General features: G+C 47.6%; 1 protein-coding gene across 1 annotated transcript in view; it reads right to left on the minus strand.

Annotated features, from left to right (window-relative positions):
- Window positions 1-21700, minus strand: part of Sdk1 (sidekick cell adhesion molecule 1) — an 836641-nt gene that overhangs the window by 136893 nt on the left and 678048 nt on the right. The window contains exons 18-22 of the mRNA XM_042686840.1: window positions 18666-18781; window positions 16463-16655; window positions 9362-9460; window positions 3596-3787; window positions 592-713 (exon numbers count right to left, since the gene is read on the minus strand). Of these exons, the coding sequence (XP_042542774.1) occupies window positions 592-713; window positions 3596-3787; window positions 9362-9460; window positions 16463-16655; window positions 18666-18781 (722 nt within the window). The remainder of the gene's footprint in view (window positions 1-591; window positions 714-3595; window positions 3788-9361; window positions 9461-16462; window positions 16656-18665; window positions 18782-21700) is intronic.

A 21700-nucleotide genomic window follows, 5' to 3' on the forward strand; every position in this document is an offset into this window, starting at 1 on the left:
GGCATTGCCCCATGTCAGGCCCCCTGGCCCTCCCGTGCCTCCTATGCTCTGCTCTGGATCTATGGGATCTGTCCAGCTCTGCCCATTCTCTATTGCTCTATGCTGCCGCCTAGGCCTCTTAATACCCATGTCCTCCCAGAAAGAGATCATATCTGCTTCTTCCTTCCCACAGGAAGCTCTGTTTCATCTGTCCACTGGCTCTGCCAGTCTAGAATAACACATGGAAATGGAGCAAACTGTAGAAACACTGGTGAGCAAATACTTGTTCTGTAATAACTTTTACCAAGCAATCATATCCTATTAGCATCCAATTCAGTAGGTCACCATGATAGAGAGATTTTCAAAGTCTGCCAACTGTACTATCAAATGGTGGGTGTTCCTGTGAAACCACTGAAGTCTGAAATTCTTGCTTTACCAATTCCTGCCTAATGTCATGTTTTCTGGTGTCATCTGTTGTCCCATCTCCAGTGTCCCAGATGACTCTCATCTCTGTCTCCCCAGTGGCCCTGAGTCCTGTCAGCCACCAAAGAGTCACTGTGCCAGGATTACCTGCCCCTTGGTGGCAGGGCTCTGCCGAGAAGTACCACATACCTGCCCCTCCACAATCCATCTGGAGATGGCCGTCTTCCCGTCGTAGCCTGGTCGGAACTGGAGTGTGGCTGAGCGAGGGCTGATGTTGGAAATGACCAGGTTGGAGGGGGCACCAGGAAGGTCTAGAGAAGGGAAGATGAAGGTGGAGAAGTGAACTCTGCCACAACCTATGGCAAGTATCTTCATGTCAGCAAAGAAAGCGCTTCAGAATAATGGTGTACTATTAACAACAACAACAGGTTTGTTTTCCAAACTACGCAAGTTAAAAGCAGCATGGCTTCCCCAGATAACCCCAAGTTGTTATTATTTCTATTTTTTGGTGGTGCTGGTGTTTAGACTCAGAGCCAGGTGCTCAACCACTTGAGCCATGACCACAGCTCTTTTTTCTGTTTTAGTTTTTTTTTTTTTTTTCCAGATACAGTCTTGTGTTTTATTTCCCCAGGGCCAGCCTGGAACTGAGATTCTTTTACCTATAGTAAAAAAGGGCTTATAATCATACACCACTGCTCCTGGCTTACTTATAGAGATGTGTTTTGTTAACTTTTTGCTCTGGTTAGCCTTGAAACACAATCCTCCCATCTATGCCTCCCACATAGCTGGGATTACAGACATATGCCACTCTACCCTGTTCACAGTATGACTTTTACTTCAACCGGGTCATCTATCAGGCTACAGGCCATGTGAAGTGGCATGAATGTGATTCGGGCTCTCTGTGATACCAAGAATGAGTGTCTAGCTTCCTTCATATTCCCCATGGAGCACCAGAAGACATGGGGGGTGGAGGAGATGGAGGCATGTACAAACCTGTGACAGCTTCAAGGTAGCATGACACAGCAGGTGTTCAGGTCTTGAGCCTTAGGTTTCTTGGGCCAGGTTTCCATGACAACCAAAGGTAGGTGACAGGGCAGAACTCTTTGTCTACTCTGCCTGACTTCAGTTGCTCTGGTAACCATACGAGGTAGAAGGTGGCCCCGTTATCTGTGATCTCCTATAGCCCAAGTCTATTCATGGCTAGAAGCCTGTCTGTGTGGTTTGCTCCCCAGGAACCTGTTCCACGTGGAAGTGTGACATAGTGTGTACCCAATGAGTCTTTATGTTAAATTGTGTAATGTGAATCATGCCAGAGAATGGGAACAGGATAAAATGAAGAAAAAAAATTGCAATGTGTGTGAGCCAGCCTGTTGCCTGCACCAAGCAGGTGTGAGGCTCCCTGACTTGCATTGTTGGGACCTACCCTTGTGGTACAATGAATCTACTCTGGTGATGGGCTCAGGATTGGCACACGCAGGGTCTCCAGGAGCTCAAGGGTCCTTTCATGTATGATTTAATGAATTTGAAGCAGGATATGTTTAAACGAAAGGACAAGTGACTCTTTTCTTTATATTCCTGGGCTCTCTGGATTCTTACAATGGCTCTTCAGTCTCTAATGGATGTAAGCACAGAAAGCAGTGGGGCCTCCCAGAAGGGATCTCATCACAGGATGTGGCGTCCAGCTGAGACTCTGAATGCTCAGGATGTTTGCAGATAGCTCCCAGCTCCAGGAGATCTCCACTGCTCTTGCAGTCTGCAGCTCCACCAAGGAGCTGCAGCCCAGCTCCAGGCCATTCCTGGTGTTACTCAGAACACGGAGACTCAGGAGTACCTTCTGGAGTCCAGCAGGTCCATGTTCCTTCCTGGGGTGGAGCTTCCAAGCCACCCCAGGAAGACCCAGGCATGGCCACTGCTTCCACTGTTCACTTTCCTGGGTGCATGCAGCCTTTCTGTTCATTGCTTGAAATAGGGCATTACTATATAGTCTGGGCTGACCTAGAACTTACAATCCTCTTGTCTTTGCCTTCCAAGTTGTTTGGAGCATAGGTATGAAGCACCTTGCCCAGTTTCATGCAGTACTTTTTTTTTTTTCCTTTTCCTCAGCAAGATAAAATTTACTTCTGTGTAGAAGGGCATGCCATCTGCAAGCGAGGACTCATGCAGCATTTTTCACAAAGTAGACATAATGCCATCACCATTACCTCTATCCTGAAAGTACTAAGGATGTGTCAAACATATTTGTGCTTTGTGAAGTGGTTCTGCATACTTTAAATGTGTGTTATGGAAATGAGATACCTCCGTAGTGAAGAAATAAGAAGCTTTCTGTAAGACGAAGACTTAAGTCAATGCTGAGTTGCCTGAGTACAATGGTTCTCTATTAGTCCTGGGCGAACACCAGCATCCTGAGAACTTGGCCTAGGTAACCTCTGGAGCCTTGTCCCAGTTCCAAATACCAGACACTTGGAGTGGGGCCTTGCTGCTCTGTAACTAGGGTGTGCATGGCACTGTCTGGACACTGTCTTGAGGGAAAACGATGGCTGCTGTCTGTGGGTGGATAGAAAGGCTTGCTCAGAGTGCACCCTGCTGGCGGGGAGGCATCCTGGCTTCACAGCACTACCATCAGCAAGTGAGGGTGGGAGTGGCATGGAGTCACCTGCTGCTTAATTCTCTCAGACTTCTTAACACTCCTGGGAAGGGGGCAGAACTTGCTGAGCTCAGCCCATCACACCCAGGTCAGGTTCTGTCCTCTTCCCATTCCTTATCAAACCTTTCTGTATCATTTCGTTATGTGCATCATAGGGTATCTCTTCTCCTCTCCCTCCTCCCTCCCTTTCTTCCCTCTCTCATCCTCCTTCCCTCTGGCTGTTGGCTATGGGTTCTTGGGGGTTGGAACATCTGGGTTGTGAGAGAACACTGTGGCCTGGTGCCATGCCCTTCTGCCCCCTCCAGCACATATCCTCCTTGAACACCCTCCCAGGAGGGAAGGCAGGTGTCTGTGGATACGCTAGAAAGTGTGGTCCCCCTCCAACTCTCATGTGTCCTGGCAGGAGGCCAGCACCCTCCTCGCTTTTTTCTAGGCACTTAGTGGCTTCTGCAAGAGAGGCCACCAACCTAAGTGCCAGCAATCTCTAGGGGTGAAAACTCCAATTAGAACATGAAAGTGACATCACAGTGCTTTGCCGCATTTACTGACCTGGGGGCACCCCAGAAGAGATGGTGGACGATGTGGCCAGGCCGGCCCCTGCGGCTGTCATGGCAGCCACATCGATGGTGTAAGTGGTGAGGGATGACAGCCCTTTGATCTTGTACTCGTGGGTTGTGCTGTTGAGGGTGTGTGTGAGCCGAGAGTCATTCTTCCCATACACTTCCCAGGAAATCTGATAGCCTGAAAGAGAGAGTGGAGTCAAGACCTCCTCCAGGCCCAGGGCATAGGGCCCAGGGTGGTCCACCCTTCCATCATTTGCAGAGGTCAGCCCTGCAGAATGGAGCCTGAGTGCCCACAGAAACCTCAACACTGCTTTTTTGTTTTTGTACCAGTCCTAGGGCCTGGGTACTGTCCCTTAACTTCTTCATTAAAGGCTAGTGCTCTACCACTTGAGTCATAGCCCATTCCAGGTGTTGGTAGTTAATTGGAGGTCAGAGTCTCATGGACTTTCTTGCTTTGAACTGCAATCCTCAGATCTCAGCCTCCTGAGTAGCAGAATTACAGGAGCCACAGGCACCTTGCCCACATCGCCTGTATACCCTGGTGACCTGCCTTGAACCCACAGAGACATGGCTGCTATTTTGGTGACCTCAGAGGCTGCTGCACTGAGTGATGAACAAGACTGCCAGCCCGTTGTGCTCTGTTTGGTTTTTTTCTTGTCAAATTAAGTTGCATTCCACCAGCATTTCCATTTTTATAAGCGGCTATTTTCATTACCCAGGCCCCTGAATCCAGTGGCTTGCTCTGGGGTTGCAACTAATTTGTTGCAACTAAAAGTAGAAACACGTTCACTTTTTCCTTTATGAGATGATTGACAGGCTACTTTTCCAGTTTGCAAAGTGCTTTGCCTGGAAAACTTTATTTTTACCTGAGTGCATGAGTTTTGCTTCTAGCTCTGCCCTCCCCTCCTTGCCCCCTCTTGGAATATCCTGTTTTCTTGCAAAATTTAATTTCTCCCAATTCTCTCCTCAGTCCAACGGGGGGGGGGGGGGGGGGAGGTGGAGAGGGGGAGGCTCGTGATCACAATTTATTCAGCCTCAGATTCCACTGTGATTTGAGGCTTAGAGGGAAAAAAAGATCCAACTGGTGCCTGAATTAACCCCCTTGGAGAAGAGTTTATGTGATTAGACAAAGCTTAAAGTGTCTTTTAAAGAGAGAGATAGTGATGGAAGGAGCCCTTAGGTCCACAGGCGGAGGAAAACTGCTGAAACACTTGCTCACCCCTCTTTTCAGTCAATAAACTCGGGGCTACTGAGCAGCAGGACACATCTTTGCTGCTTTCTCATTCTGATGAAAGTAATAAATAAAGTTAGAAAGCTATACTTGCAGGTGAACAGGAATTTGGAGGCAAGCACCCTGAGACTTTTAATACTGTGGAAAAAAATATGAATGTCAGAACTGTTCCCTCTCTGTCCATGGCTGTCACAGCTGCAGAGGTGCAGGAGGACCAGGAGGGAAGAAAGCCTCTGAGACCACCTGGTCACAGGGCTTCAGGCCACCAGGGCCCCTGGAAATCCAAGGCAGGCACAGTCAGGTGGGAGCCGCTCTGCTAGGGTCTTTGTCTCAGTGATATGGACCCTTCCCTTCCCTGCATAGGCTCCCTGCTGTCTCTCCAGCCTTGGGCCCTGGTCCCTGTTTCCTCCCCAAGGATCTGCCACACATCACTGTCCTGCAACCCTCATACTGTACCCTGGCCATCCCCTCTTCCTCTTCTTTGGACCCTCCTTCCTCTTCTACCTAGTCTTTCTGCACGGATGGGAGGGAACTATGACCATGATGCTACCCAGCAGCTCTCTCCTGCCAGCTAACTTGAAATAATGGCACAATAATAAAACAATAATGGCACAATAATAAACCAACATCTTTCAGGGCAGTGGAATGTATAGCTCAGCCCACGGAGTATTTGTGACATAACTGGGAGTGTTCTAGGTACCTTGCATGGACAGGTCAGCAATCTGTACAACTGTATTCCTTTGACATTGGGATGTGGTTCTTTAGAACTTTCTAGAACTAAACAGGCCACTCCTGAACTCAGGCTCCTTCTCAATGCGAGGAAGTCCTCCTTCTAGGGGCCTTCTTTGTGACCTTCCTGGTAGGTCTGTAATCACCTCACCTTGGTGAGCTCAGGGTGGGTATGGGGGGGACTGTGTTTAATGTCACCACTTTACCTGCCAGGACATTTATTTGTTTAGAGGCTGTTGTTCATGAATATGTACTAAACACAGCCTCTTATTATGTCAGCCCAGAGCCCCCACACAGCCGTCTTGGTGGGGTCTTCACTGTTGGCAGGCATTGGAATCCAAGTTGGTACTCATATGGCATGCTCGAGTTGTTTATAAATCCTAGCACAAAGCAAATCGACAACTACATAGCATGAGCTGCTCTGGAGGCCGCAAGACCACTGTGTGCAGAGACGGCATGCCGGCCTACATCTGCTGAGAGGGTGGCCTCTGATGCTCAAGAGTGTGCAGATGGGCAGAGTGGCAGGCACGTGGTGTGGGAGAAGGCTTTCTCATGACTCACAGTGCTAGGGATGTGTATGAGGGGCCCTAGCAGCTCAGCATGGCAGTGTTTTCTCCAGATTCTAGTGTGTGAGAGGAGAGGAGTCGGGAGGAGAGGCCGCCCTGAGCCTCCAGCCTGCAGTCCTACCTGCTCAGAACGGCTGCCTAACGGAGACTAACGACCAAGGGAGCTTCAGGAATAATTTTCTGTTGATCTGAAGTAAATTCTCTACCAGGGAGCAGTGCATCCAATCACAAGCTGTCCGTCCACATCCTGCCCCTCATAAATCAGAGTTTACCCAGGGAGAGTGCAGGAGGCTGGAATTTACAAGATAGCACAATGGGCAATTTATTCTGGTGGGGACCAAGTTGCTTCTGCTCCAAGCTCCCTAATTTGTTCCCACCCCAAATTAAACCAGGCCTGGGGTGTGGGCATTCCCTGTGGGCCTGGTATGAAGCATCCTTTCCAACATGGCTCCCTGAGCATGAGGCACCAGTGGGCCGGGCTCTCAGCTGCCTGCAGCAGCGCGTGGTAAATGGTGGAGCCATCCAGCATCATTGCCTGGGCTGAGGCCAGGTAGTGGCAAGCACAGCTTTTCCTTTGCTGAGCTGGGTAAGACACATCAGCAAGTTGGGTGCTGTGGCTCAGAAAGTAATTCAGAAGGCTGAGAACTGAAGAGCCGAGTTCAAAGCCAGCCAAGGGAAGACAAATAGGAGAGACTCATCTCCAATGAACCAGCAAAAAGCTGGAAGTGGAGGTGTGACTCAAGTGGTAGAGCACCAGCCTTGAGTGGAAAAAGCTAGGGGGGAGTATGAGGCCCTAAGTTCAAGTACCAGTACTGGCACCAAAGAGTAACAGAAGACCTACTTCAGACAGAGTGGACTTCCACAGGAGTGGCAGCATCTTCCATGGGAGATTCATGTGTTTGGGGTGCCACAGTCAGGCAGAACCTCCAGAGTGGGGGTGCAGTACTGAGTACTGGCTCATGAGGAGATGCGTGGGTGATGTCTGGCTTACAGCAGAGGTATCTAATCCCCCTCTCTAGGCCCTTCTCTGCAGAGCTTCTGGGGGACATGTGCCATGGACTCTGGGATACAGGTGTGTTTTCTAGTATGGACAGGAGTGGAAGGAAGTACAGGCCAGACCCCACCGCCTGGGGACAAACAATGTGCCCTGGAGAAGAAGGGCTCTGACCAGGCCTTGGCTGCTGGCCAATGGCAGCATAGTCATCTCTAGTCCAGGCCAGCAGAATCTAACTCAGCAGAGCCGCGGCTCCGAAAGGTCAAGTCTCACAATAAATAATAGATGGCTGCTTGTAACTATAGGTGTTTGTTTAAATAAAATACGAAAATGAGTTCATTAGGCCCCATTAGCTGGCGGGAACAGATGATCATAAATTGGAAGTATTGGCACCACATTCTAGCAGCGCAATGCTGGTTCACCTTGGCTGACATGCCCGTAATTTCTCCTCAAGCTTTAAAACAAGGATTGCGTGTAGGTGCTCAGAAGGGGTGGGGCAGTTGAGGGGGAGACAGTCTGAGACAGAGGACCACAGCCTTCTGCTCAGGCTGTCCACCAAGGAGTCTAAGTTAGGGTTCTAGAACATAGCAGAACATTTTTGAAAAGCCTTCTGGACAGAATTTCCTGCCTCTCTCACTCTGAAATCAATGCTAAGTGTGGCTCTAATTCAGCTCCTGGAATTGGCCCCCAGAGGTCTGAGCTGGGAAGGCTTTCCTTCCCGATGCTCCTGCTGCTACACTGATCCACCCCCTCGTCACTCAGGTCTAGTTGTGTCTGGGTGGCGTAAAGCAATGTTAGACTCAACTGGGTCCCTGGCTCCCCACTGTGTCTTTTTCCGCCCCACTTCAGCATAGTCCTTTTATACTAGGCACTGGGGAGCCCTTCTTATTTATGACATCTAGTTCTGACAGTGACCATTCCCAGTCCTGAATGGGACAGGGTTCCAAGTGGGCATTTCAAAATGTAAGCTTCTTGTAGGCAGGGCTCTTTAGGAAGGTTGAAAAGTTAGCCTGGCACCAGTGGCTCATGCCTGTATCTAGCTACTCAGGAGGCTGAGATCCAGGATCTTGGTTCAAAAGCCAGCCTGGGCAGGAAAGTCTGTGAGACTCTTATCTCCAATAAACCACCAGAAAACCAGAAGTGGCACTGTGGCTCAAGTGGTAGAGCACTCGCCTTGAGCTGAAGAGCTGAGGCACAGTGCCCAGACCCTGAGTTCAAGCCCCATGACTAGCAAAAAAAAAAAAAAAAAGGTAGGGTTAAAGTGGAATGCAAATGTGCACATCTGTAATCGTAGCACTCAAAAGGTAGAGCTAGGAGTACTACAGTTCCTGGGCAAAGAATGAAAGAACCTGTCTCCAAAACAAACTGAAAAGCTAAGTGGAAGTGGCTTACTACTGTACTCGTAGCAAATAGGCTAAGGTCTGGAGGATTATGGTTCAAAACCAGCAGAAAAGTCTCAAAACAAACAAAAAAACAGGAAAGAAGCAACAGCAAAAACCAAGAGTCAGAAGCATGGTTCCAATAACAGGAGGTTGGTGTGCAAATAAAACCACTACCACCACCAACAAAGAACCTAAAAACAAAAGGACTGGGGGGCATAGCTCAAGTAGTAAATGGTGAAGTGCTTTTCAAGGTGGAAGCCAACTTCAAACCCTAGTACTGGTTTGGGGAAAAAAAAAAGGAATTAAGCCAGGTGAGGCTGTGTATGCCTGTAATCTTAGCCCTCAGGAGGCTAAGGCAGGAGATCCTTGCCCTTCACTGTGTTATTTTCAAATGGCTCTTGGGTTGTTAGCACATAACCCTGATGGCCATGGGGACTTACTGAGCTGAGCTCAGATAATTTATTGGCTCAAAGCTTTGTGAAGCCCCCTAAGAACTGTGGCAGGGAGGAGGAGGCTCTTCTGGGTAGTGGGGGAGCACATGAGGGAGCATGAAGTCACAGTACATGCCCACAAGTCCCAGGGCTGCGGGCGCCACCTGCAGGCTGACCCGGGAAGGCTCGTGATGAGAAGGAGAATGCCCAGCTCTGAGGCTGCGGCTCCCATGGGGGAGATGGCCCATTCCCCTAAGTGAATCTGTGCTGCAGGCACACAGCAGGAAGATACCTCAGCCACTACCCCCACAGGGCTGGGGCACTGGTCACATCAGCAGTGTGAGTGAGGCGGCAGATACCCCTTTGTGTTGGGGTGCCCTTACGGGGATTCTCTTTCTCTGAAGGAGGGGAGGGTTCACCTGTGATGATGCCATTTCTCTCCAGGGGCTCCTGCCAGCTGACCTTGAGAGAGGTGTCCAGAATCTCTGTGAAGCTCAGATGTCCCACGGCTCCAGGTTCTACCAATTAAAAAAAGGACAGCTGTTAATCCAAGAGCCTGAATCTCTTTGATCAGTTCTATCTAGGAAAGGGAGTGGTGAGCCAGGCCTGGCAGAAAAGCTGTAGGAAACGTCTGGAAGGAGATAGGAGGAACAAGGGACCTTAGAAATCTTAGCAATCATTCTGTAAATTGTTTTGTCCAGCTTCCTCCTGGCCACACAGAGAAGTGAAGTGAGTGGCCATAAGAGATTCAGGCACAACCCGTCCTCTTTCTTCTTATCCAAATCTAGCAGAACAACCACAGACTACCCAGATCCTGGAAAGCAATCGTTTGGTGGCATGTTTCTGGCTAGGTGTTTGCAGCTATGGCTCTGGCTTGTGTGGGGTAACTGGGCTGTGGAAGCCAAAACAGAGCAGGCCCACAGCTTCAACTCCACCCCATTCCAGAGGGGCACAGCAAGGCTTTCTCTTCCCAGCTGCTTCCTGGAGCAGTCCTTCTGGGCAGGTACAGCAGAGTTGGCTTTGAGCTCTGGCTGGGGAATAGCTGTGAGAGTCTACTAGCCTTAGTGTGCTTATCTGTGAAATGGGGAGAATGAATCTCTGCAAGGAAACTGTGAGAATAAAAATGAATGAAAACATGACTGTGTTAACATTCCCCTGGCATGGTAAAAATGCTAAGTATTACTACTACTACTGCTGCTGCTACTACTACTACTATTCTAGAATCTTTTTCTGTTCAAAACTACCACTTGAGCCATAACTCCATTTCTGGCTTTTTGGTGGTTAACCGGAGACAAGAGTCTCAGACTTTCCTGCCCAAGATCCTCAGATCTCAGCCTCCTCAAGAGTTAGGATTACAGGCATGAGCCACCAGCACCAGCTGTTGATCGTTCATGACACATAATGATCATTATTATTAATGATCATTAATGATCATTATGTGACATGAACAGCATCCAGTCATTGGATGATATGGCTATGTGTCAGATCAGATTTTTCCTACCTTAGAGACCTGAGAGGCCAAAACAAGAGTTACCGAAGCAAGACAGGCCCCAGTCAGTGGACACACAGTCATAAAGCATGGGCAAGGAGGATGGAGGCATCTCTTGCTTGCTACCATGGACAGCACAACAGAAATGAGGTACTTGTGGGCTAGACTTCACTTTCCTCCTGTTTAGGAGTCCAGGGTTATTTTTTTCCACCAAATGAAGAATTATAAGAAAGGAAAAGTGAGAGCAGAGGCCACGTTTATTTGAGAGTAATAGTGAGATGCCACAGAGAAACTGAGGTGAGCCTCTTAGCTACGGGTGGGTTGGTACAAATCCCCAAACAGGTCTCCCAGCTGGGGGACTACCTTAGGCGGTCTGAGGTATTTTCCACTTGCTTCCCAAGCAAGGAGAAGGAGAAGGAGGAAAAGGAGAAACAGGAGGATGAAGAGGAGGAGGAGGAAGAAGAAGAAGACAGCTTTCTTTGTGTAAGGGAACAAGAAGGCCTGGAAACTGGTAGCCTGATGTAGGCTTGTGGGGTCCCTCTTTTATTGCTCTTGGGTGAGTCTCAGCTGGTTGGGTCACTGTCCCCTTCACCCCAAGAGGAGGGGCAGCAGTCCCCTGCTTTTATGGGAGAAGTTAGTTATCACTGCTTCCTAGTGCCTTGGGGAAGAGGAAGGAATGTTACCTTCAAACCCCGGGATGATCAGGGGGTGTCATCTACTTAGCTGCTCAATCTTTCTTCTTTCCCTCTCCCTCAGCTCCAGAAGTTTCTTACGGTGGAGGGGAGTAGGGGAAGAGGGTGTCAGGAAGTCTGTGACCCAGAGGTGACAGGTGAGGGAGGGAGGGACATGCCCCAGCTGCCGAGATGCCTTCACAGTGGCCACAGCTGGGGGTTCTGAGGGATCAGAAGACAAAGGAAGGGGTGGGGAGGGCCTGGGGAGGCAACACCTCAGGTTCTCTGCTTCCCTGTCTTCCTTTGGAGCCTGCCGCCTTGCTTCTCTGGACCGCCCATGCTGTCCCTAAACCCTTTCAGGAACTACTTCCTAAACAGAGGCCAGGAAGACAGAACTGGCAGTTCAAAGGCAGTGTTGGAGCTGAAAGGGAAAAAGAAGCACCCCCCGCCCCCGGAGAGACAGAGCACCCGTGGGGGAGCACCTGTTTGGGAGCAGCTAGCCGCTAGTGAAGGTGCAGAGCCAGGGCTGCCTGTGAGCTGGCTGGGGAAGGCCCCGCGGACATCTCTGTGGTGTGGTCAGTGTGCTGCTGACCCTGCAGGGCAGTGAGGTCTCCCAGACTCTTCCAGGTCCCCTTTTGGTCCTTATTGGCCTTGTTCGCCCAGCTGGCAGATTTTCAAGTGAATTCTATACCCAGTTCCCAATTCATACTTGGACAAAGCCTTCTAACACAACTTTTGATTTTTAAAAAAAATAAATAAATAAAATGTTAACAGCCTCAGAAAGCACACTCGCTTGGGTGAAGCCTGTGAAAGTCTTTATGGATGAGCTCAAACACTCTGACAAACGCCACTTTTCTCGCGTGGAAGACAGTAAAATAGGCCGCTGTCAGGCCCGTCTTGTCCTCCCCCAACCGTGAGCGCCCAGAAAGACATTCTGACAGGTTTTTGAACTGACTTGTTCTCTTTCGATCGATGGAGTAGCAAAGAAAGCTTTCTGCTGCTTTTATATTCTCCGTGCTTCTGCTTCCTGGACTGCTGCCCACATATACTGTGTCCTCCAGCTCTGGCAATGGCTAGGCTTCGATTTATAACCTGTTACTGGCCCCTCCCCCACCACGCCTGCATTTCCCCTGGGGCTTTGGGAGAAGAGGCCTTCTGACAGGTTGGGTGAGCTGCAAATTCCACTTTTATGAGGGTTCTGTCCTTCCTTCTAAACAGAATGAACAGGCTGCCTGCCTATGAAAAACATTGTGGTCAGTGAGGAAATTCAACAAAGATAGCATGGCTTCCAGTTTTGTCTGATGGGGCCTACAAAAAATTGGTGACTGAAAAGCAGATGCCACAATAAAATAAACATATTTTTTTAATGAACTCACTGAACATTCATCAAGAGGGAACACATTGGGGCTGCCAAGCCTCAACAAATTCAAAGGAGCAGAAATCAGACAAGGTGTATTCTTTGATCTTCATGGAATCAGAATGGCAATCAATAGCAGAAAGAATTAAAAAAAAATCTTCACACACAGGGAAATGTGCTGGTGCACTTCTAAGGAATCCACCAATATACACAGAACTGAATGGAAGCAATGGTCCAAAATGTGGAAATCCGTGGTGCAGGAAAGGCAGCAGAGAGAGTGAAATGTGTAGCACCAAATGTGTACATTGGGTATAAGTGCAGGTCTCATGCCAATAATCCAAAGGTCTATGTCAAAAAATGAGGAAAACAAGAGAAAAATAAATCCAAAACATACAGAGGGAAGCTAATCATAAAGTCCAGAAATTGATGACATTGAAAAGGAAACAACAGAGAAATGAAATGTTCTCTGAGGAATACAAAGGTCCAAAAGAAGGAAGACATAGGCCACTAATGTCAAGCATATAACAGAGAATGTCTGTATAGCTTCTGTAGTCATTAAAAACATAATAAGGAGCCAGGTGCTGGTGGCTCATGCCTGTTATCCCAACTATTCAAGAGAGTGAGATCTGCGGATGGAGATTTAAAGCCAGCCTGGGCAGGAAAGTCCGCACTCTTAACTACAATTAACCACCAAAAAGGCTGGAAGTAGAGCTGTGGTTCAAGTAGTAGAACACTAGCCTTGAGCAAAAGAGTTCAGAGACAGTGCCCTGGCTCCAAGTTCAAGACCCAGGACTGGCACACATGCACATGTGTACAAACATACACACACACATACAGACAGACGTAATAAGGGATTTTTAGGAACAAATTTACAGTCCTAAATCAACTCTTACAGGAACACTTCCTTGTAAATCACACACTATTAACATTCAATCAAGATAAAACAATCTTAATAATCCTATAAGCACTAAAGACATTATACTTACAAATAAACACCTCCCAAAAGAAATCTCCAGGTTCAGAGAGTTTCACTGGAAAATTCTACCAAACATTAAAATGAGAAAATGACACCATTTCTCCTTGAAAACAGAGGAGGAGAAAATGCTTCCAAATGTATCTTACCACGTGAGTATTGCCTCAGTAAACCAAAGGCAACACCGAAAAAGAAAAACAGAGATGAATCTCTCCCATGAATGTAGATCTAAAAATTCACCATAAAACACCAGCTAAGTGAATCCAACAGCATATAAAAAGAATTATACACTGTGACCAAGTGGGATTTATTCCAAGTATACAAAGCTGGTTCAACATTTCAAAATCAATCAATGTAATCCAACATATCAACAAGGTAAGAAGGAAAACCTACATGGCCACATCAACCGAGGCAGTAAGTAAAAGCACGTTAAAAAACAAGTCCAATATCTATTCTCAACACAGTTCTCACCAGAGAGAACAGACTGGAGGGAGACCTAAGGAAGGTGAACATCTCCATAAACCATCCCACCTCAGAGCAAAGAAACTGAGGAGACTGAAGAAACAGGCAAGAATGGAGACTCTGCCCACGCCAACACTATAGTGGAAACTTAGACACTGTAGATAAAGGAAGGGAGGAAACAGAGGCAGGGCTTCCAGATTGTAAGACAGGGAGGATGGTAAGGTAAGGGTGCAGAAGAGGAGCTCCAAGGATCTCTCGGACATGTTGTGGTGACAGAAATGTACACATGCAACAAACGACAGAGCCAAATTCGCAGGCATGCATAGATGAGAACTAAAGGAAGCAGAGAGACTTAAATCAGGTGGGTGAGTAGCCTTAGGGTCTGAATCCTGGTCGGGTGTGATGCTATATCACAGTTTTGCAAGTGCTTCCCTTGGGAGAAATGGGCAAAGTGTGTATGTTCACACTAGTGTTGATTCCTACAACTGCCTAGGAATCTATAACTATCTCAGTTAAAAATCTTCTGGTGGTCCCCATGTGGTGGTGTATGCCTGTAACCCCAGCATTCACAAGGCTGAGGAAGCCTAGGCTACATAGTGAGTTCTAGACCAGCTACCCCAACATAAGCACATGAACCAACCGAGCAACCAACCAACCAACCAATCAACAAAGCAAAATGCTCAGCTAAACACAAGTCAGATGGAGTTGAGGCACAGAGGAATCAGGCTGGAACAGAGGTGGGACTGGGGAAAGTGAGGCAGCTTGTCCTGGGTGGCCCTGACCTCTGCAATGCCTTCTGCCTCCATCTAAGATCTGGAAGTCAGCACAGATGAGCACAGGTGGCTGAGCAGCACTGCAGCCACCACACAGTGACCAGGGAAACCCTGTGTGCCTTCATGCACCCAAACTACAACGCCTGTTATAAAGGGAGTACACACTCATGGTACAAGTTAGACTACTGAGAAAGATTAAACATGCTTTTTAAAAGGCCCCACAGTCATACTACATAGTAATTCTCAAAACCACATACAATATTAAAAAAATTGTACTGGGGTTTTGAACTTAGGGCTTTGTGCTTATTAATCAAGTGCTCTACCACTTGAGCCATGCTCCAGGACCTTTTTGCTTTTATTTTTCAGATGGGTCTTGAGCTTTTGTCCGGATCAGCTTTGTGCTCCACCTGGATTACAGATGCGTACCATCATGCTCACTGTGTTCCCACCACATTTCCGGCGGGGTGGGGGAGTGGGAGGGACCTGGCTGGTCTCAAACTGTGAAATCTCAGCTTGGCTCCCCAAATAGCTTGGATTACAGGTGTGAGTCACTACAGCCATCCCAAATACAAATATATTTGGATAAAATTTGGATCTTAGATAGCTTTGAAGACTTTTTCCCCCACCACATTGAAGCCATTTTCCCTCAAAAAAATTTTTTTTTTGTTGGTCGTAGGGCTTGAACTCTGGGCCTGGGCACTGTCTCTCAGCTCTTCAGCTCAAGGCAAGCACTCTACCAATCTAGCCACAGTGCCATGTTCAGTTTTCTGGTGGTTTACTGGAGATAAGAGTCTCACAGACTTTCCTGCCCAGGCTGGCTTTGAACTGAGATCCTCAGATCTCAGCCTCCTGAGTAGCTAGGATTACAGGTGTGAGCCACTGGTGCCTGGCTTCCCTCAAATTTTTGTTTTGTTTTGGTTTCTTTTTGATCAGTCGTGGGGCTTGAACTCTGGGCCTGGGCGCTGTTCCTGTGCTCTTCAGCTCAAGGTGAGCACTCTATCGCTTGAGCCACAGCGCCACTTCCGGTTTTCTAGTGGTTTATTGGAGATAAGAGTCTCATGGACTTTCCTGCCTGGGCTGGCTTTGAACTGTGATCCTCAGATCTCAGCCTCCTGAGTAGCTAGGATTACAGGCACGAGCCACCAGTACCTGGCCTCCCTCAAATTTTTGATATTCAAAAAAGCTTTAAAAATAAGTGCAAAACATTTATCACATTGCCATTCTGTATTTTTTTTTTGTACTCTCCCCATTTGGGACATATGAATGCTTTCCCCTTTTGATGACATTTCAGGTAATTGTAATGTGCTTCCTTGAGTGTATGGGCGATGCTTTTTCTCAGAATAACCATGTCTCTGTCACATCAGTTGGGCTGAGAGCAGAACAGATGCTGGTGTGAATCAACTTCAAGGGCAGAAGGCAGAGTCAAAGTCAGGGGGCTGGGAAGAACCAGGGTGCAAGTGCAGTGCTGCTGGGTAGCACAGAAGACAAGTGGGCCAAGAGGCAGCCACGGAGTTGAGGGGGTCAGAAGTCAAAATCTGGGTGGCCAATGAGCTCAGCAAGACCAAAGGAGTGGCCATAGGGAAGGACTAGCCCTCCTTCCCTGTCTCCAGAGTGCCCCCGTCCTGCCAAGGTGCCTTCCTTCCACATTCCATGGGCCTCCTTCCAGCGAGTACTGCCAATGCTATTCAGAGCCTGCAGATTGCGAGCACTCTGAGACACAGGGCTTCCTATGCCAGCTTTGCCCTGCCTGGTGTGGAAAGGCCTCAGGGTGAGCTTCACATAGAGAGATACTCACTGTCCTCATGGGTCCACACCAGCTGGGGTGTGCTTGGTGGCCCATCTCCAGGGGTGGTGAAACACAGGACGGACGTGAAGTAGGCCGTGAACTTCTTCAAGTTCGTAATATGCCCATGGTGGATGCCATGGAAGTCTGGCGCGATGGTGACCACGGTGACGGCCTCGGGGACATCTACCGGCCAGGCTAGAAGCTAGGATGGAATTGGGTGGGGGCAGGAAGGAGAGACATCTTTTTAAATCACATTTCTCCACTCTAGTCTGTATTGGAATTTGATTTTTGCTGCTAGTGTAACATCTTTAAAGAAAATACAGTCATAATTAAAAAGTTCATAAGGGCTGGGAAGGTGGCTCAGTGGTAGAGCGCTTGCCTTGCATGCCTGAGGCCCTGGGTTCAATTCCTCAGCACCACATAAGCAAAAGAAAAAAGCCGGAAGTGGTGCTGTGGCTCAAGTGGTAGAGCACTAGCCTTAAAAGAGCTGAGGGACAGCGCCCAGGCCCAGAGTTCAGGCCCCACGACTGGAGCCAAAAAAAAGTTCATAAATCTGACATCTTTGAATTTTACTTCAAAAAGGTCGAGTTTAAAAGATATCTCGGCGATTCATATATACCTATGTTTTTATATACATTTATCTAAATAAAATAGCTACTTTATTTACTTATTTATTTATTTTTTTTGGGTCCGGTCGTGGAGCCTGAACTCTGGCCTGGGCACTATCCCTCAGCTCTTCAGCTCAAGGCTAGCACTCTACCACTTGAGCCACAGTGCCATTTCCGGCTTTTTTCTTTTTGCATATGTGGTGCTGAGGAATCAAACCCAGAGCCTTGAGCATGCAAGGCAAGCGCTCTACCACTGAGCCACCTTCCCAGCCCTAAAATAGCTACTTTAAACACACATGGGAATGATGCAAGCATCATCTCTTAAACTTTGGATGGCATAAAACTTTGTAGATTTTTTTTAAAGATGTTAACAGTTCATGTATTATTTTTAACTGTGAGACAACAAAGATGATATCATCTCCTTATCTGACTAAATCAGTATCAGGACAGGAATACAAATATGACATCTACTCTGACTCAAAAAAGCTCTAGTAACAATCAGTTCCACCACTTATCATTTATACCACCCTAGTTTCTTGAAAAGGATTTTTAGGAGATCGTTAGCAATTTCAAAGAAAGAAAGCACATATACCCATTCCAGGAAAAGTCGCTTTCATGAGCTGGCAACATTATGTACATGAGAGTTCTAATTCTGTGGACACCCTACATCTCTAAAACTAATTAGCCAGCAGACTGGGAGATACACAGCACATCCATGCTGATCAGAGTGACAACTGAGCCATCAAATAAACGCGGTGGTCTCACTAATCAGCCCTGGCAGGAGACTGGAGGGGGCGGGACATCTGGTTTGATCAGTATGCTTTTTTTCCTTCAAAAAAAGCTTCTGAATTTAGATACCTCCAAGTGGGGGGTGGGAGTGGGGAGGGAAGAGCTATATTTCTGTGAAAGGCTATCTTTAAAGCTCAAATGATGCAAGGATTTGAGGGCTCTATTTGTGAAGGCTTCCTCGAGTTGTCTGTTATGAGAGATTGGTGAGCATGTCTTGTGCATTGATGGCAGAGACTCCCAACTCTGACCAGAAGTTGATTTAAAAAAAAGAGAAATCATATTTTGGAATTTATAAGCATGTCCATCTTGCAAGGACTCTGAGTTGGAGCCGGTCCTCGAAGTCAGCTTGCTTTGGGAGCTCCCTCATCCCTTGTGAACACCCTTGCCCTCGGTTCTGGGGGTGGGGGGGGTGCTCTCCTCAGGGGTCAGCCTTGTAGGAATAAGTGGGCTGGACATCTGCTGGACATCTGGGGGTTGGGGGGTGCTCTACTCAGGGGTCAGCCTTCTAGGAATAAGTAGGCTAGACATCTGTTGGACATCTGCTAGAGTCCCCTGGGGTTTTCAGGCCATGTCTCATGAGAAACTGGTCTTTTGTCTCTGAGCTCTCCTCCTGTTGACTGATCATTTTGAGCTTCTCAACCAAGGACAGGATGATAAACAGTGACTTCACAAGGTCAAGACTGCATTTGGTGCCCTGGCTTCTTGATGGAGGGAGGGGAGGGGAGCGAACGGGAGAGGAGGGGAAGGGTGGCCACATGGCATACTCAGTACAGCCCGCAAGAGCCACCCTAGAGCTCCAGCCCCAGCCCAGGTACCTTGTATCCTTGGTTGATGCCATTGATGAACTGCTGTGGGGGAGGGTTCCACAGGAACTGAACAGTGGTAGAGTTCACAGCTTCAGCCTGCACGTTCTGTGGGGGCGCTGTGGGCACTGTTCCAGGGTGGTCATTGAAGACAGTAAAACAAATGGCAGGAGGCCCGGTGGGGAGGAGAGACGAGAAAGAAACCCTTAGCTGCCACTCACGATTCACAGGCAATTACAGCACCAAAAACGGAAGGGTGATGGATGTTTTGGGAGCTAATAGTGGCATTACAAAGCAAGAGAATTGGGCTATTTCTCATTTTCTGGTGTGAAGAGAGTTAGTTCTTGAATGCAGAGAGGAAAACTGGCCTGGAACCATCTTCTCATCCCAAATGAGGCTATCCCAGAGATCCAAGATGAACAGCACAAGCAGAATCTTTCTCCAGGTATTTGTTTTTGGTGCCAATCTGGGGCTTGAATGCAGGGCTTAGGTGCTGTTCCTTAGCTTTTTCACTTAAGGCTGAGCTATGGCTCCACTTCTCTTTCTCTCTCTAGTATTTTTCCCAGTTTCCCAGTACTGAGAGCAAGACATGTTCACCTATACTTCCATTATCCAAATCTTCCTCCCCTCTCTTCTTCCTTCCTCCCTTCTCTTTTTATTTTTTCCAGTGCTGGGGACAGAATCCAAGCCTTGAACATGCTAGGCAAGCATTTTATATATAAACCAAATAAAACTTCCTTTCTTCATACATAAGTAACTAGTGCCCCCAAATTGCTTTTGCTGTTGGGCACTGACTCCTTACTTGAGCCCACAAATTAACTGTGTGTGTGTGTGTGTGTGTGTGTGTGTGCATGGCTGGCACTCAAACATTTGAGCCACAGTTCCACTTTTGGCTTTTTGGTGGTTAATTGGAGATAAGAGTTTCACAGACTTTCCATCCCAGGGTAGCTGAGGAGTAAGAATTACAAGCCTGAGCCATTGGTGTCCAGCTATGAATTAACTAAAATCAGGACAAAAGCTAGGCATTCCAGCTCCATTTGGTATCTATGTCCTCTGCCCTGAGTTACAGCCATATTAGAGGCCAGAAAGGTATGGATAGGAGATGTTAGGTGTCAGTGAGTAACAAAGCCCCACCTGGCACATCCTGAGACCATGGACTGTCTGGCCCCTGGTCACTGGAACATGTCTGTGACCAGAATTGTTTACCCATACCTCTTTCTTCTTGCCCCCAGTTCTTTGTCTACTTAAACCTATAGTTCATGTTTGTATCCTGAAAATGGCTGAAGACGTCAGAGATGCTGTCTTCCCATGGCTGCCATGGAATAAATAAATCTCCTTTCTCTGCCCTTTACAGTGTCTCTTTATTTGGTGTATAGGGGTGAGTAGCCAGACCTGATGAGGAACTTATGGAAGTTGAGCCTGGAAGTCTAAAACTCTGCACACACACACACACACACATACACACATACACTTGTTTATTTGGAAACTCAATTTCTCTTTGTTCAAAAGATACAATGATTCTGGGCATTCTCAGTGTTTCTTTCTTTCACTGAATGCTGCAGAATCCAGTGGGACACTTACTCTCAAGAGAGAATTGTTCTAGGGGATCTGTTCCCGGCTCCTAGGGGAGACGCCCCTGGCAGGGGTGGGAGGTGGTGAGCAGGGCTAGATGGGGTGTGGGAAAGAAGGGCACTGGGTGGGTCTCCTTGGGGATGGACAAACATGCCAACCCAGGGGCTGGTATATGGTAAACAATGGAAAAACTGGAAAATTTCTGGAAAAGGTAGTGGTGTCCCAGGTTAGCCTTTCAAGAACAACCCAAGAGGACTGTAACGAGGGGCTAGATCTTTAGTTGGGCCATTATCCTTTGTAGGATTGTTTTGGTTCTTCGGGGGCTTATTTCTAATGGTGAGACACAAAGCCCAAAGGAGACAGAATATGGCTTCAGGTAGAGAACGACAGACAAGGTTCTCCTGCCAGGTCACACAGGGGAGTAGACCATGGTCCTGTGTGAAACCGCTGTACTTCCCATGGCTCGCTTCCTCTGGCCTCAATACATCAAGCAGAGATGGAACAATGCAGGAATCATGATGTGCCTCCCATCTACTCTTTTAACACCCCCTTCCTTCCGAGCTGCTGTTGACCATGGCCCTGTCCTCCCCCAGTTCTTCCCAAGTTATCAGGAACACTGTCCAACCTCCCTTTGTGGGTTAACAATGGCCACAGGGGAGACTTGTACCTAGGATGTAGAAAGGGGAGGGGAGGGGGGAGGAGAAGAGAGAAAAGGGGAAGGAGAGGGCGAGAATGGTCAGCAAGCATCTAGGTGAGGAAAGCACAACTCACAAGCTCAATAACCACTCAAGGCTGAGTGTGGGCCAGTGGCAGCAGAGAGATTCTGGGTGCTGTAGACACAAAGAAAGGAGACTGTGCAAACAGAGGATGCGGAGTATTTTGCTAGAGAATCCCACCAAGCATTTGCAGAATAATTAAACACATGCTCTGTCATCACCCTGAAACCCAAGTCAGGAAAAAAAAAAGAATCTTATCAAAAGGAAAAGAAACATTCAGCCCACTCTTCCTCATGAATACAAGTTCCAAACACACACAACAAAATAATTAGGAAATCAGAGTCAGCAGTATGTAAAAATCATTATTTGGATCAGGCAGGTCTTATCTTACGAATGCAAGGCTGGTCCAATATTTGAATATCAATCATGTAAAGCACTGTATCAACACAATAAAGAAAAAATGAACTCAATTATCTGATAGGTTCTGAAAAAGGGATTTCATAAATTTAAAAATGCAATCATAATTAAAAAAAATCAAAAAGTAGGAATTTAAAGAACTTCACAAGACGAGGGATGTGGCTCAAGTGGTAGAGTGCTTGCCTAGTACGTACAAAGCCCTGAGTACTGCCTCTCTGAATACAATGGTGGTAATAATGAACAATAAGAAATGAAATAAAACAACTTCATAAACTTGATAAAAGGCATCTATAAGGTATTTATGAATGATACTTCATTCAAGGGGATGGACTGAGTACTGTC

This window comes from Dipodomys spectabilis, unplaced genomic scaffold, assembly GCF_019054845.1.
Source record: "Dipodomys spectabilis isolate Male_0828 unplaced genomic scaffold, ASM1905484v1 ptg000098l, whole genome shotgun sequence".
Taxonomy (NCBI): Eukaryota; Metazoa; Chordata; class Mammalia; order Rodentia; family Heteromyidae; genus Dipodomys; species Dipodomys spectabilis.